At 40.0% G+C, this 15,896-nt stretch overlaps 1 protein-coding gene across 21 annotated transcripts in view; it reads right to left on the bottom strand.

The window, feature by feature from the left end:
* Positions 1 to 15,896, bottom strand: part of RBFOX1 (RNA binding fox-1 homolog 1) — a 1,132,467-nt gene that overhangs the window by 1,102,528 nt on the left and 14,043 nt on the right. For 8 of the 21 annotated variants that reach the window (XM_069030260.1, XM_069030257.1, XM_069030263.1 and 5 more), the window contains exon 2: positions 12,888 to 12,917. The exons of 12 other annotated variants lie outside the window; for them this stretch is intronic. In XM_069030260.1, the coding sequence (XP_068886361.1) occupies positions 12,888 to 12,917 (30 nt within the window). Of the gene's footprint in view, positions 1 to 12,887; positions 12,918 to 15,896 lie in introns of those variants that run through there. One more of the 21 variants, XM_069030282.1, reaches the window with a different exon arrangement.

Genomic DNA, 15,896 nt, shown 5'->3' with positions numbered 1-15,896 from the left:
GCAGCACCTAGTGAAATATCTACACTTATTTCTGTGTAGATACCTGTAGTCCCATGACCTAAAAACACCTCTAATTCAGGTTGAGGGGCTGTGATATTCAGAAACTAACATGAAGTGGTCTGATGCTCCCAGTTCTATACAAGACAAGAATTCTTGAACCACAGAAGACTTGTTCATACCAGTCTTCACAAGATTGCAAAGAAATAGTAATGCAAGACCAAAAAATGCTTCTATTGTAACGTGCAAAGCCCAACACTGAGGAGAAGAAAAATAGTCTGCTTTAAATTTTCCTCAAAGGAGCAACAATGGGTGTATAAATGCAACAAGAATCTCATTACTAACTTCTTTTGATTTTGTGTTAGATTCAAAGTGCCTGTTATATGAGAGCCACATTTAATTTATAAAAAGAGGATTTTGCAGACACCACCCCCAAATGAATACTAAATAGCAAGGACCTAAAGTGACTTCCCTACTCAATTGCAGAGAAAAGAGGGAAAAAAATAAAAGGAAAAAACAAAAGTCATATTAAAACCAGATATTTTATTTGCACTGACTTTTAAAAGAAAGTATGGTCATGTCACTCAAAGAAAAAACAAATCATGGCTCAAATGAAACGTTTGCTTAATAACATGGTGAATGTCAGCTATAGATTTCTGCTGCAATATTAAAGCTGAGGGGAAAAAATAAACAGTAAATCTCCAAGCATTATTACTCTGCCAGAAAAATACACACACTGAAAAACAAAAGTTCTAAGAGCAGAGCTGACTCACCATATGGCAATTCCAGTGATACCCACAGCCTGATGGCGTGGCCAGCCCCCTCCACTTAGATCTCAAAATTCAAGGCAGACAGAATATCTGTGAGCCTGAAGTCTGCTCTGAGACTCTGGAAAGAGCTTTTGAACTTCACTAACCAAATTAGATTTGATCTCTGTTTTCATAAACTACAAGGAGGGTTCAGTACCACTGAATCCTTGCCGTTTTTCAAAGCAGTATTTTGATAAATTACTTCTGCTAGGAATGGTGCAGTTGCTTTCCAGAAATTGGCTCTTCTGCATTTTGCCCCCCTAGGGGATAAACTGCAGCAAGGGAGAGGGGTTTGGTGACAATCCCTGTATTTCTGCATCTAGGATTGGCTTCCAACTCCCTGATAAGAAAGGCTTGAATGTTAGATCTTATAAACCTATAAATTTCCTCTATAAAAGTGGGCCATTTAGGCTGTCTTGCAGGCCAAAAAAATAATAGATTTCTCAATGATCAAAACTGCTATTAGCCTGCAGTTCTCTCTGAATAATAGGTCACACTCCCAGGCATGTTCATTTTCTCAGTGTCAGCTGAACAAGGATCTCAGGAAAGAGATCTGTGTCAAGCAAGGAGTAATTGATTTGTAATCTTGTTTTCCAACAGGGTACAGTTTGCTAACTAGATTCTACAGGCTCTATAAAGTGCAAAGTTATAAACTTGCCATTTTTATGACACAGAAGCCATTAATACACGTATTTGCATATTCTTAGACACCTGAGGAACAAAGTGGCTTCATAGATCAGCAAATATTGAAAGCAGGTGGTATTTCTATGATCATCTACTACATCATCCAGTGAGCCCAAACCTGTGTGAGCCCACAACACTCACGATTCATCTCATTCACCCAGCTGAATTTTAGCACAGCCAAATGCTCTCCTGCTAACTGACTGAGTAACCAGAGATTAATTTCTACCTGCTGGCAGATGAACACTAAACCTGAAGCAGCCATGCTCTCAGACATCATCTATTTTTTGACTGCATTGCCAGTGCTGTGGAGGTACAGTTCATTTTGCCTCTGAATGTAATAAAGAAATCAATCCAGTAGGCAGAGACCTAAAGGAACTTGGAAATGAAGACCTAAAGCTGCAGAAGGCAACTACTTAGACAAGGCAGAGAGCAGATTTTAATCATGTTTTGAGTGCAAGAGGTATTTGCATCAGTTTTTAAATAATGGAGTCCTGGAAACCATCTCACCCAAAGCCTGCTAAAGTTTTCCACCAACAAATTTCCTGGTATTATTTCCCACACACACTAAGCTTGATCCAAAATACTCTTCCTTAGAACCACCCTGCTGCAGTTTCAGACTGGTACAGGACTTTCTTCACTCTGCCTGTGACCCAGAAGGAAAAGTCAGATTCTGCCGCAGTGTGCCCAAGATTCGCTCTCCTCTCCATCAGAGCAATGAGAAAGGCACCTGAATTCAAGGATGAGATCACAGCCACCCTATTTTAAAGTAAGGTTTAGGTACTACTGATTTAAGTGGAACTTACACAGTGCTGAAAATCACAGGCGCTTTCCAAGGCCAAACCAGAGCCTGTGTGTGAAGAGCTGTATTCCCTCTGTGACCTTACAAACGTGCCCTCATTAGGAATGGAGAGCCAAATGAAGCTGTACAACCGTGTGGAAGAACAAAAGCCAGAAAAAAAACCCACTTAGAAACACTTTTCTGACACTGTAAATAGCACAAAGGCAGGCAAAGCACAAGTTAGGGAAAACAGGGGTGACCATGGAACTTATGATCAGTTTAAAAACCCTATTAACACTCAGTATTTCTTAAGCATGTAAAGGTCAGACACTTTCTGTAAATGAGGCACTGCTCAAGAACAGCAAATTATCCCCATTGCCCCTGGGGAGAACAACTGCACAGCCCATGTCAGGCTCACTGCAGGAGGGAGACCCAGCACACACAGCTGCCACCACAGCCTGCCTGAAGAGGATGGACAACCAGGACCTAAGGAACTGGGGCTTTTTTGGTTTTATCTGATTTATCATAATTTTTTAATTAATTGCTTCCACATACATTTTATTCCAAAAATCGGTTTTCAAAGGGTTTTGTTTTGGTTTGTGCAGCACATTGTTTTTTCTCTTTGATAAATGGAAGTGTTTTACTTACACAGCAGAAGCCTCAAAGAAAATGTAAAGACGTTGGGGATTCTGTCTCTCAAAAATGTGCTATTACTGTGAATTTCTTTTAAAAATGCTAATAGCATCTGGTTCACCACTTCACAGATGGATGGAGCCTCTTTTATGAGCAATAGGCCTGTGCACAGTGAGCCCATCAAGGGCTCACACAGGTAGAGTGCTGTCTAAAGAGCAGACACACACCAGTAATTTGATGTTGAATAAGTTATGTCAAGATTGTCTTGATGTAACAGTTCCAAGTGTTTACTTGAGCTTCACAACCATCTAAATCTTTTATAATGAACAATGCAAGAGGAGAATGAAGAACTTGTGCAAAATGGACATTCAATCTTAATCTCAGTAAAAATTAAAATTTCTCTTCAAAGAACATTCCATATAGTGACAGGAATATTTTAGCACTTGTCGTCCAACCCTGCTCAAAAAAAGAATATTAAGTCAAATCTCTATGAAGTGCTCGAATTCTTCCTGCCTCAAATGTTCTTAAAGCTCCTAAAATTATTTTTTAAGTCTACTGAAAGAAAGTAAAAGCTCCCCACTTAGTGCCAGCAGCTGCACATCCCAGGTTTTGCTGAAGTAGGAGGTGAGGCCACCAGTGCTGTGAGCTCACCTGCCTGGCAAGCCAGAACTCAAAAGGTTATTGATAAAAAGGATAAACAAAATCATTTCCACAGTAAAGCCTGATCTGGAAATCCATTTAAAACTTCCCTGATTTAAAAGAATTTGCTTTCATCAATGCTTCTAAGCTTCCAGTTTTTGAATCAAGTCTCTCATTAACATTTTGGTTTATTCTTTACATTTTATACGGCTGAAGTGACGGAATTATTTCAGAAACTCAGCTTTACTAAAAACTCAGCTTTTAATTTACATTCTTGTGTAGCAGCTTACATTCCTGTTTGCAGTCTTACAGACAAATCTGTCACTAAAATATCACCCAAACAGCTTAAAATGTAGAAGTTAACAGAAAAACTGGATCTAAAATTGCGACTTTTATAATATGATTGAAGGCAGATTCATGATGTGAAGAAAAAAAAATAGGTTTACTTACAATTTAATACTTGGAGTTGGTAATCCAAGAGTAGCTTTAGGATAAATCCTACATATTTCTTAGAAGATTTAGTGAGTTTCCACATATACACACACACACACTTTTCTCATGCTAATTGTACAAATTCTTGCATTTCTTAATGTTAATCTCTTGGCAAATTTTATAATGCTTAAGGTGACATTTGGCAGTTGAGTCCCCACAGACACAACTGTCCTAATTCTTACAGAAACTAATTTTTTTTTTTTCCCCCCACAACAGGTGTGGCCCAAAGAACATGATAAGTTATAGGAATCAGCTTCAGGATTATTAAGTTCCTTTAGTCATCAAAGCATGTAGTGCTGGCTACTTTCTTTTCCCACTGCAGCCTTCCAGCACTTACAGTGGGAAGGTAAAATAGCTATTTAGTGTTGATGATAATAAAGCAAAGTAGAAGAAAGCAAACTGACACAATATTATAGAAGCAAGCTTGAAATTTAGCTCCTTAATCACTCAAGGAAATTAAAAGATTCCTATCTTGCAGATGAACAGGCCATGGAGGTAGAAAGCAAGTCCATTCTCTAATTAGCAGCTTTTTCTTGCAGCTCCCCAAGTCTCAGGTGAAAGCCAAAACCCTGGAGAGCTGTGCTGGCTCCTGAGCCCCAAATCCACTCTGCAAGAGAGGGACACGAAAGGACAGGGGGTGCTGAAGGAAGGGAGGGAGGGAAGGAGGGAACAAGAGCGAGTCATAGGGGATTCCTAAATACCAAGACTCTAAAAACACCTTCAGAAAGGACAGAGAGAATGAAGCATTGATTTGTCCCCTCATTGAAGGCAATGTGATAATGGCCTCAGCACTTTGTTTGGGTTTCAAAGTTCCCCGTGTTATTTTGGGATGTGACCTGTCTATGCAGATGCACAGTGAGACATCTTTTATCAGCTCTCACATGTCTTGCTGCCAACCTCTCAGGCCACTACCATGCAACAGCATCCAGAATTCAAACTGAACAAACCAGGGAGACTTTCCAAAGTACCTACCTCATAAAAGGCAACTCAGAGAATCAGAGTTCATTTAGCAATTACAAAATACTGGCACACAGATTTACGGCCCTCCCCGCCCCAGGCGCTGAAGCTCATGGGCACTGCCAGCCTGCCCTGTGAGTGGAGCTCACACCCACACATCTGTGTCAAAGTCAGCAAGAACAATTCTATTATCTGGGTACGTTTTCCAGGGAGCAATTTGTTCATTCTCCCTACCTGTTGCACATGTTGGGAAACGTTTGCTTGGAAACATCTCATCATATCCTGCTTCAGGTCTCGTGTTTTATAGTTTCTGATCGTGTTTACAAGGCACCTCATGCTACAAGGAGGAAAGGAGGTGGCTTTGCTTTATGCTGGCTGTTTCATCTCCATGAAAACTGTGAAGGAATCTCCCTTAATCCTGCTCCTAATGCATAAACTGAATGAACCCACAACAAAAAAAACTTATTGGCTTCAAAATTAATTTGAGAATGAGGGAGTTATCACAGTTAAACACTTTGATCTGACTGAGACGTTCCCTCTTTAACACCATTTTCCACACACGCTAAAATCCTGTGCCTGTATTTGGCACCGAATATAACATGCAAGGCTGCCCTTGGTAATTCTCCCAAAGACATTCTTAGAACACCCACAGAACTGAAAACGTATCCAACCTCCTGACAGGCAGGAGGGCACAAACCAAGAACTTGTTACTAAGAAAACAACTCATGATAAGGGAGGGAAACCTTCAGGGAACTGCAAAAGCAGTTTAGCTCTTCCTTCTCAGCCTCACAGGAATTCAATTCCACACTTCATCACAGTAACCTGCTACATCTTTCCAGGACAGGGCAGAGGTAGAACGGAGGGGCTGGCACAGACACCTGCATTACAAAATATCACTTTCCCAGAAGATGCAGTTACCTCAATCCAGATCTGCTTTGCTTTCTCCCTGAATACATTTCTAGGACTTTAAACAATGTTAATACAGTTCTGTATTGCTCTGTTTGAGAGGTGGATTTGGTGCCTGGCTCAAGCCACCATTCTTATCCTGATTCATACCTCAGGAGCTCCTGATTCATACCTTGAAGTGATGATTTCCTCCCCAAGAAAACAGAAATCCTGCTCCAACCACAGGTGTCCTAATCAAGCTAAAATAGTCTGAGAATAGCTCTGGGCATTTCCTTGTAGGTTCCAATAAACTTAGTTTCTTCTGCCTCACGACTGGTTCCTAATTTGACACCAGCATGATGAGAGACAGGACAGGCATGGAAACAAATTTAGGACCATTCCACTGAGTCTGTGTGGCTTCTCAACTTCATCTTTCCCCCAGTGTGTGTAATTTTGCAGAGATCCTTGCATAAAACTTGTGTGGTTTAAGTATTCATCAGCTCCTGCTGCTCCCTTTCCACCCAAGAGCAGAGCACCAGCCCTGACACTGCAGCAATCATTTCCACAGTAACTAATTGCAAATCCAAGCAGAGATTGTGCCTCCAGGTGAGGGACTAGCACCAGGAGCAGATTAGTCTTCAAAATGCCATTTTCATGCAAATGCACCATACAATAAAGAACAGAAAAGAATTAAACACAAGAAAACAGAGAGCACAATGTGTTTAATGTTCTGTCAGTTCTGCAGAAATTATCAGGGGGCTTAAAGTTTTGAGCATATGTAAAAATCAGATTCTGGCTCAGGTCTTGGGTGATTTAGGAAAATCCCAATGTCACTTCTGGAGGTTTTGCCCTCTCAGTTTAAGTGAAAAGAGAGTATTTCTAGTAGGTGTTATATAGGACTCAACCAGCTTCCTTAAGCCAAAACTAAAGGAACTCAGATACTGTATTTGCAAATCAAACTCTACTGCAGTCATACTGAAAACTTAATTTCAAAGGTGCAGGAGTCTGCCTGCCCTTTGCAGGACTTCCTGGCACTGAATGAGAAAAAATTTACATTGAATATGTAAAGTCAAGCTTGTACCCTCAAGCTGTAGCTTATCAGCCCTTCAGAAGAAATTGGGCTTTTATTATCAGCAATACTAAACACATTTCCTAAATTTACATGGACCTTTCACCAGAGAAACTCATGATACTTTTCAAAATAAGTTTTATTCGAACCTAATGGAGATGTGCATGTTAAACTTCTATTGTTAGTGCTTAAAAATGGCTAATCCTAGAATATGAGAAAGTGAACTACTTGCTTTATGTGATGCAACTAATTCCCAGAAAATTCTGCTAAGAAAGTAATTTTTGGAGTCAGGGCATCCTTGACTGAACTAGTATAAGTACAACTAAAAGCAAGGAGATTTTAACTTCTAAGTCAAAGATATAGAAGAAAAATCACCATGCAAAGGGAGAAAACAAAACTTTAGTCAGATACAGAGCCACATCCTTTTTTGTGACTTCCTAAAGAAGAATGGGTCTTGGGACACTACACACTGGAGCTTTGACTTCTGTCATCCAGCTGCAGAACAGCAGCCAGTGCCACCAAGGTACAGCTGGAGCCCTGCACGTGACAAACAGCACAAGTTAAACACTGCAGTGAGAGCCAGATTATCTGAACATTGTCAAAGAGCAGGCAAAGCTGCTTAAATAAAACCTGACATCCAGCACCAGTGAGACACAGGTCTCATCCTCTGCTGGCGTGACTTCAGGGACTGATTTCCTGGGTTTCAAGGGAGAACAAACAGTACCTTTAGATCTTGAGGAAGAAGCATCAAGGGCAGTGAAGCACCTTGGGAGCTTCACCACAGTTCCTTGAATTAGTTCCCTCTCTTCTTGACACCTCTAAGAAAACCCTGTTTTCTTTCTCCTGTTTATTCCTTTACATTTTGTCTGTATTCCCCCACCAGCCAACATCATCTCTTCAACTGAGAGGCTTTACTTCATTAAAATACAATTACTTTGTGAGGTGAAAGCAGTGACATTTCATCAACCTGCCTCCCAATCCCCTTTAAGGTCTCTATAAATAATAAACTGCCTTCATAAGAAAGGCTGTTCAGATGATTTTATATCATTTACTACAGATGAAACTTGAAGTTTTTGATACTTGAAGCTGTTGAGCTCTTCTCTGACACTTGAAGCACTTCACACCAGATGCCTTTGGAATTGCTCAGCTACAAGGCCCTATATAGAAAGTGGGTGCTTCTGTGTTTTGAGTGCTTGTTTTTGTGAGTAGAATGGTCTGGATACTGCCTTGGGCCAGTTTCAATGTTGGGACAGCAGAGAGAGCTGGTGTCACCTCCCTGAGTTAATAGTCCCAGTAAGGGATACACAAATGTCCATTCTTTGAAAATGTTCCTGATCCTATTGCTGAGTAAATAAATAAACAGTGTGCTACCAACTATCCTGCTACAGACTTGGGATCAGTGATCTCTGCCAGCTGCAACCATGCTCTACACCCCCAGAGTGTCCATTCTCCTGCTCCCACTGCTCTCCATTTTAAAAGCTCACACTAAAGAGGAGCAGAAAGAAAAGATTGGTGAATTGTCAATTCATCCAAGCATCCAATTCATCCAATTGTCATCCAAGCAATCTCTTGAGATGACAGGGAACAGATTTTACACCTTGAAAGTCAGTATTTTCTCCAGACAACAACTCTTTAGCCCAAGGAGTGGGATCAGTGATTGAGAAAGTCAAAAGCTTTTGTTTATAGACACATTTTATTTCTGGGATTCCTTAGGTCAGCATGCCAAAATTAGACATTAACCAAGTAGGGTATTTTGGACTTTGGGCTCAGAAGAAGAAAAGTATTCCTGGCAATTACTAAAACTGATGCAGTACTAAAGTAGCACCAAGGATGTGCACACATCTGCACAGTCACATAAAACACACGTAACCAATTCCATTCTGCAGCCTCTCTCTCTGAACACTGGCAGTGTTCAGATCTCAACACTGATTTAGTAATCTCTAACAGCTGCTTCAGAACCTGCAGATGAAGGGCTGAGGAGTAGCACATGAAAGAGCCCCTTTCCTTTAGCAAACAGATTTAAGAGCACCTTAGCAATTATGCAGCTGGTATTTAAAAAAAAAAATCTTCTTTAGCAATTTAAGTAATTGCTCATTTTACAAAAACAAGCTTTAAGAAAGTAAACAGATAAAAGGATGCTATCATTTGTGTATGTGGAATTCTAATGAAGACTGCCATGAGAGAACTGAGCAATTGGCATGAAATATCAGCAATTGCTGATTTTTTTTATCTCTACGAGGTGGTTTAAGCAAAGATCTTACTCTGTGGAATTATGTTTTTTCCCCAGTGAAAAATAAACAAACAGAAAAAAAACACCCAGCACAAACCCATGCCTCTGTCCTCTCAGCACTACCAGGCACTCACTCTTCTGGGTTTTCTTTCCTCATCTTACTTTGGTTAAAAGCTTCCCTGCTAACAACCCACAGTGCACATAACCCCCAAGGTATGTGCACTTAGCAGCTTCCTTCTCTCCAGGTTAGAGACATCACACAGGGGTTTGTGCCACAGTTACCCAATCTGACCTGTGAGCTGGGAAGATTAAAGGTCTTGGAAAATTATCACTGGGGCAAAATTCATTTGTCAACAGATAACAAGATATTAATTTAGTTTAGATTTTTTGGCTCTGTTACATAATGAAGTTTTTGGTTTTTTAGTCCCAACTGAGCAGTCACTCTGGAGTGCTAACATACAGCTCCAGATTGGTTTATGTGCACAGCTACACAGGACACTTTAAAATGAATTAAAACTGAGCACATAGAAGAAAAAAAAAAACAAACAAAAAAAAAATAAAGGAGCAGGAGCAGTGTCATTCCAATTAAGATGCCTCTGCAATTAACATCCCACAACGACCCGTTCTTCCATGAATATTAGTCAGTGATTTTTTTTTTTCCCCCCTAGTGAATTGGAGAAAGTGGATATGTATAAATCAAGGATTGGTAATTTTCAGACAATTTAATTCAAATTTCCGTCATAAATTCTGCGCTTGTCTGACCAAAATACCCTTCCATATGGACACAGAACACAAAACACAGAATGTTTTGTGACATTAGCAGTTGTTGGTAAATGAACCTGGAGCCCAGGCCAGAGCAGTACCTAAACCATTGATATATTAGCAGGGGACATCCAGCAGAATCAGCTTTCTGCAAAAATGTTGAACTTGCAAAGAGCCAGCGAGGGCACAGATGAATTATTTCAGATGGGGAACACAGACCTGCAGGATGGAAAACAAAGCACAGGGATCCAGATGCTTGGCTTATCCAGGAGGAGGAGATGAGTTTATTCCCATCATCGAGTCAATAGCATCTGGTGCAAAAAAATCTACTCCGGCTGGGATGAGCAGTTGGGCAAATTCCAACTCCAGGCAAGGATTTATATTTTTATTCTAAGAATAGTTATCTACAGCAAGAAATTTTCCTGGACACTTGAGGAACTGCCCATGACCTGAAGCCCTTAATCAACAGTGGCTGTTTTTTAAAAGATTCCATGTTCAAAGAGAATTTAGGGAGATAGTATTAACTTTTATCAGAAACCAGGGTCTAGCAGTCAATTCTAGCCTTAAAATCTAAGAAGGATCTATACATGAGTGGCCAAGAACACCAACCTTTATGTAACATGTGTAACACAACACTGGGTAATTAGAAGAAAATACTGTCACATCACCAAAAGCTATTGTGCCTGCAGGAGCCGGAAACCAGCCTGTAGTGAGAGAAAGAAATTTCATCCTGCTGCTTTTCCAACAATCAGTCTTTTTTTTTTAGAGCTAATGCAACAGCTTTCTATAATATCATTATTTATTTTAAATTAGGTAAAAAGTGATTAATTGCTCAATCTGCATTCTTTCCATTTTATATAGACTCTTGTAATTCACAGACAGTTTCTAAACATAACAGTCAATGATTTTGCCCTCTGGAGACAATGAAAAGATTAGGGTTTTTTAGCTGAAATAAATATTTTAGTGAATGAAAAAAAAAACCAACCTCTCAGCATCTCAGAACAGATGTTACTTCCCCAGTGTATTATTGATAAGAGTGCTCAATTTCCATTCAGTTATGGCCCGACTCAAGGAACTAAGGCAGTCTCAGTGTGGTGACTTCATCATTTTACGTCCTAGATCCACTTTGTATTTTTTGTGATTAGCCTTCATTTTGTGGAAAATAACATTCACTGAAGATAGTACACATTGAATGCACAGTAAAACTCAGCTAAAACAGGAATTTACCACACTACCCACAGACATCAAAAAGAATGGATACTTTGGGAAAACCTGTTAATTTTTCACCATCTCATTATGATTAAGGGTAACCAATATCATCAAAATAATCACAGGAGCTGGGGAAATGCAGAGCCCTTTCAGTGCATCCATTAATGGCTGATGCTGTGTTCTCCTTGCTCAGCTCTCCAAGGGAAAACACAGAGCCCTGGGGAAACACAGAACCCTTTTAAGTTTGTGCCAGTGGTGGCTGATTCCATGGTGTCCCTGCTCAGTTATTGAAGGCCATTATGATCCTGCACAGTTCTTGCTATAAAGCCTTGGACAGCCACAATCTCCTCCACCTTTCCACTTGTGTGTCCAGTTACCAACGCAGTAAAGAAAGATCTTTTCATGAAATGAGGGACCAGAGTTGTGTCACTTCCTAAGGACCCTAAAGCCACATCCCTGTGCAGTAGGGCTGACATCCAATATATTGGAAACACACAGGATTGAAGACAGCAGGTGAAAGAAGAATAGATTGTGTAAGAATTATTGTGCCTAGGAAATCTTTTTCACTTTAAACACATTTTGCTTTTCAGACTGGAATGAAAGTATCCAAGAGAGGGCAGACACTTATCATTGATTTGTGAATCTTAGATGGACCTTTATTAATTAAGTATCAGTACAACTAATTGAGAATTACTTCATTATCTAGCACTTAGAGTCAAGGATACCAGGTTAAGTTACTTCAGTGGTGCATTTTCCTGCACCGAGCTATTTGAAGTTGGCTGGCAGTGACCAGCTGGCTCACAAGTACCTTAAGGTGCCAGAAGGAAAGATCAGAACACGAGAGAGCCATCAAAAGCAAATGTTCTGTATTCTGAATTTAAAGGATAAGATCCTTCCTAATGTATACAAGACTGTCTATAACTCCTTGGGCTGTTTAAGAACTGCACAGTGGGCAAAGTATCAGAACATCAGAACACATTAAGTGCATTCCTGAGGGAGAAATTACATGGGTGGCAGTGCAGCAGATCCTGCAGCCTAATTTAATGGAACAAAATAGGCAACTCTTTAGTAATAATGCATCCCAAATGAGTCTGAACATTGAGTACTCCACAGGAAAGGGAAAGCTAGTGAGGCACCAGCCTGATTCCATTTTCAGTTTTTGCTTAGCTTCTGGGGCTTGCTCCTCATTGTTGTGGTCCAGGCTAATGACTAAGATGGCAAATATTAAAAAAAAATAAAAATAAAAATAAAATAAAACAAAACAAAACCACCAAAGTAAAGTAAATAATTTTATTAATCTCTTAATCACAGAGACTTGAAATAAAAATATTTTTCATGGCTGACACTGGCACACAGAAGGAGAAAGTGTAGCAAGTAAGAGCAACATATAAATATTTTCATTTCATATCTTCCCTAACTCAACATAGACCGCAAATGCCTTCTTGTGTGCTTTGGAATACTTTAATGCATTTTGTTTGTAGTTTCAATCAGAAGTAATATTCCAATCACTCTACAAAAATTATAATATTAGGCAATTGATCACTCAAAATGGTATAGAAATGCTCCATGAATGTTCCTTATCAGTGAAACTGAACTTCCAGTGAGAAAACCAAACTGGCTAGCGTTGCTCTTGGTTGAAATTGCTTGTTGAAAACAGGCAGTTATTTGCTGAATTAATTTAAATTTCCCTCATGACAAAAGAATAGGATAATCCACACAAAGCCTTTAGTTTTGCACACTTACCCCCTGCCATCCAGTGCTGTGTCCCAAGAGCTGCAGGAAAAATGGCAAAACAAGGTCATTCAGAAGGGTCTCTTTCTGCTGCCTTTCCTTGTCTCAGGCAATTCTTTACTGCAATTATTCCTGCTCAGGCTGCAGTGACATTGTTTGCAGACACTGTTTACTGACACCAGCCAGAGGTTAACAGGAGGATGAATCAGTTTTAGGGAGAACATTTTCCATCAACTCGTTCTTGTTCTTGGATTCAAGTCCAAGCCAATTTCTGATTTATCCACACCTTTCTACCAAAGGCTGCCTACTTTGATTTAGCAAATATTCCTGTGGAAGTAACTCCAGCACCTTATATCAATACCATCACTGACTTCTAAAGAATTATCATCTCCTTTCTTCCCACCTCCAAAAGCAAATAATTGTGTCTCTGTCCTGGATCACAGGATTTGATTGTGTTCTGAATCAAAACAAAAGCAGTAATTCCAGCATCTATCACAGTTTACCTAACAAGTCAATAGATTAAATCCTTAAGTTATCCTCTAATTAGGCAATCAGACCCAAAAAAAGGAAAGAGAGGAAAGGCAGATGCAGACTGCAACACGTTCGAAATGCCATGCTCTTCAAAACACTTCAAATCTATTGTGCTCTCCTAAAACACATCTATTCCACAATATCTGAGGACAAAAGGAGCTCAATAGATTGAAACATTTTTATAAAGAGGAGAGAAAAAGAACTAAGCCACAGCCTTGACAGCAGAATGGTTCAATCTGCTTAGAACTGTGAGAGTAAAAAACCAGCACCTTGAATTGAACTCTCAGTCCAGACAAACCCAATTGCAGCTTCTCCCTTTCCAAACACATTTCCTCTTTAAAGCAATATCTACAAATGCAATCATGATCACAAAGCCATACACACACAAAGAAGGTTTTGTAATAAACCAACTGTAAGGAGCAAACAAATGTCCTAAAACAGAAAATCTTTATGAGAAACTGCATTAACACAGTGTAACCTTGTGTGGCAATGCACAGAAAGGTCAAACTGTCAGAGTTCAGATCCAATTCTTACACTTGATTCTATGTTTTATGCATGTATTTAATGAAAAAGCCTTGAGTTATTGAGTCAAAAATTACTTTAACCCAAGCTAAATGTAAGAGATAATAAATGTGTATTTCACTCATCAAGATTAACACCATTCTCAAATCCAGTGCCTCCTAATATCTTTGTTATTTATCCCAAGCACTTCCAGGACAGCAGCTCACACTGAAGTTGCTGCAGTGCATGCAGATGGGGTTCAGTTCCTACATCCTCACCTGGTCTTGACAGAGATTTTCATTTGATACCATGAATCCAGACCCATCCTTCAAACAAGGGAATTTTATCTTGAGCTGTAGCTCCAAGCTCATATCTTAATTTCTAGAAAACCCTTCCTCTCCTCCTGGGAAATAACCTTGAAATGATCAGCTTTCCAATAAGCATTCTCAGCTTTCCAAGGTGTGTTCTTCTACACTTTAGGAAAACTCAAATGAATTACTCCAAGTAATGACAAGGTTCAATTTGTTCTTTATGCAAAGACAAGGACATTGCATGGCATGTCACATCTCCCCATCTGAACTGGATCTAGAATTCTATTGACAGCTGAGATTTAGAAAGCTGGATTTGTCACACGATACAAGTTTGGTGTAGTCAGTTCTCCAGAGCTGATCAGCAAAACCAGTTTTTCCCCTCATACAGAAGCATTAAGAACTTTCTCAGATACTTTTCTCACATTTTCTTTTACAACACGACAGTCCCAAAACTGAATAAAGATGTTACTTCTGATGTTAACAACAAAAAGTTGCATTTTTTTCTTCACTGTACTTCTACCCTTTCCTCCTTTCCAAATATTCACAAAGGCAATTTAAACAAAAAAAAATTAAAACAGTACCTTAATTCAAAAAGGCACTAAAGTCATTCTGAAAGCTGTTTAAAAGGTAAAAGTTCGAGCTCTCTCCTGGCACAGGTGACATTACAGATGAAAACAGAGTTTAGGGAGCTGTGTGCTGTGGGAACACTACAGAAGTCAAACCACACCCAGTCTTGTTCTCTAAACTTGGCACAAGTATTTGTAGGGGGAAAAGTTTGGTTCATAACAAAGGAGGCCTTGTGGGCACAGAAATATCTTTGCACCAAAATGCAAAGAACCTTCACCAGGCATATGGACAAAGAGTTGGTGAAAGAGAGATAAAAAAGGACTGTTTTTGAAGCACAAGGATACATGGATTACAAGGACACACACTGCTCATGGTCACTCGTGGGTAACTCATGACAGATTCTCAACATGTCCATCAGCCTGGAAAGCAGTCAGGACTTGCAAGTTTAATTCTTCATATGCTTCCTATTTCAGTAAATACAGCTTTGCCCTAATTTAACAATTTCCAGTGCATGATCACAGGCAGGGTGACAATCAGCCCTGTGGCATCACGGAGCTGGCAGCTGTGGGTGTCCTCCAGGCACACAGGGGGAGATGGAATTCTCCAGAGACCCTGGTTAAAGACTTTTACCCAAACCCTTGATGAGAGGTAGTGACTCACCAGCTCTTCCTAATGCTAACTCCCCACCATCTGCACCAAATGAGGCATTTCTCAAGTTGAACCTCACTACAAAGACTGCATCCCCTTTGTTTGAACCAAAGGCTTCGTTCTGATGCTATGCCAGGAAGAAACATTACAGAGGGAAAAATTCCACGGCCTGAGACTGTGTGATTCACACCTGCTGCGAGCAGCTTCCTCGCTGCAAATGAAAGCAATAAAAAGAGAAGGCAAGAAGGAAATTATTTTAATAGATACCTAAATTAACAATTACAGTTTCACCCCAGGTTACCACATTAACCAGTCACCAGCACTGAGTGAAGGAATCACTCCAGGTTCTGCTGCCAACCAGTTGCTGGCAAATGCAGCCCCTCATTCCCAAGGCAGGGGAAAGAGCTCTGTCCAGTGGCACAAAGTTCCTTCTGCAACCAACTTGTGCCCAGCAGCAGCTACT

The sequence above is a fragment of the Aphelocoma coerulescens genome, chromosome 14 (assembly GCF_041296385.1).
Source record: "Aphelocoma coerulescens isolate FSJ_1873_10779 chromosome 14, UR_Acoe_1.0, whole genome shotgun sequence".
Lineage (NCBI taxonomy): Eukaryota > Metazoa > Chordata > Aves > Passeriformes > Corvidae > Aphelocoma > Aphelocoma coerulescens.
This window is presented reverse-complemented; position numbering and strand designations above follow the sequence as displayed.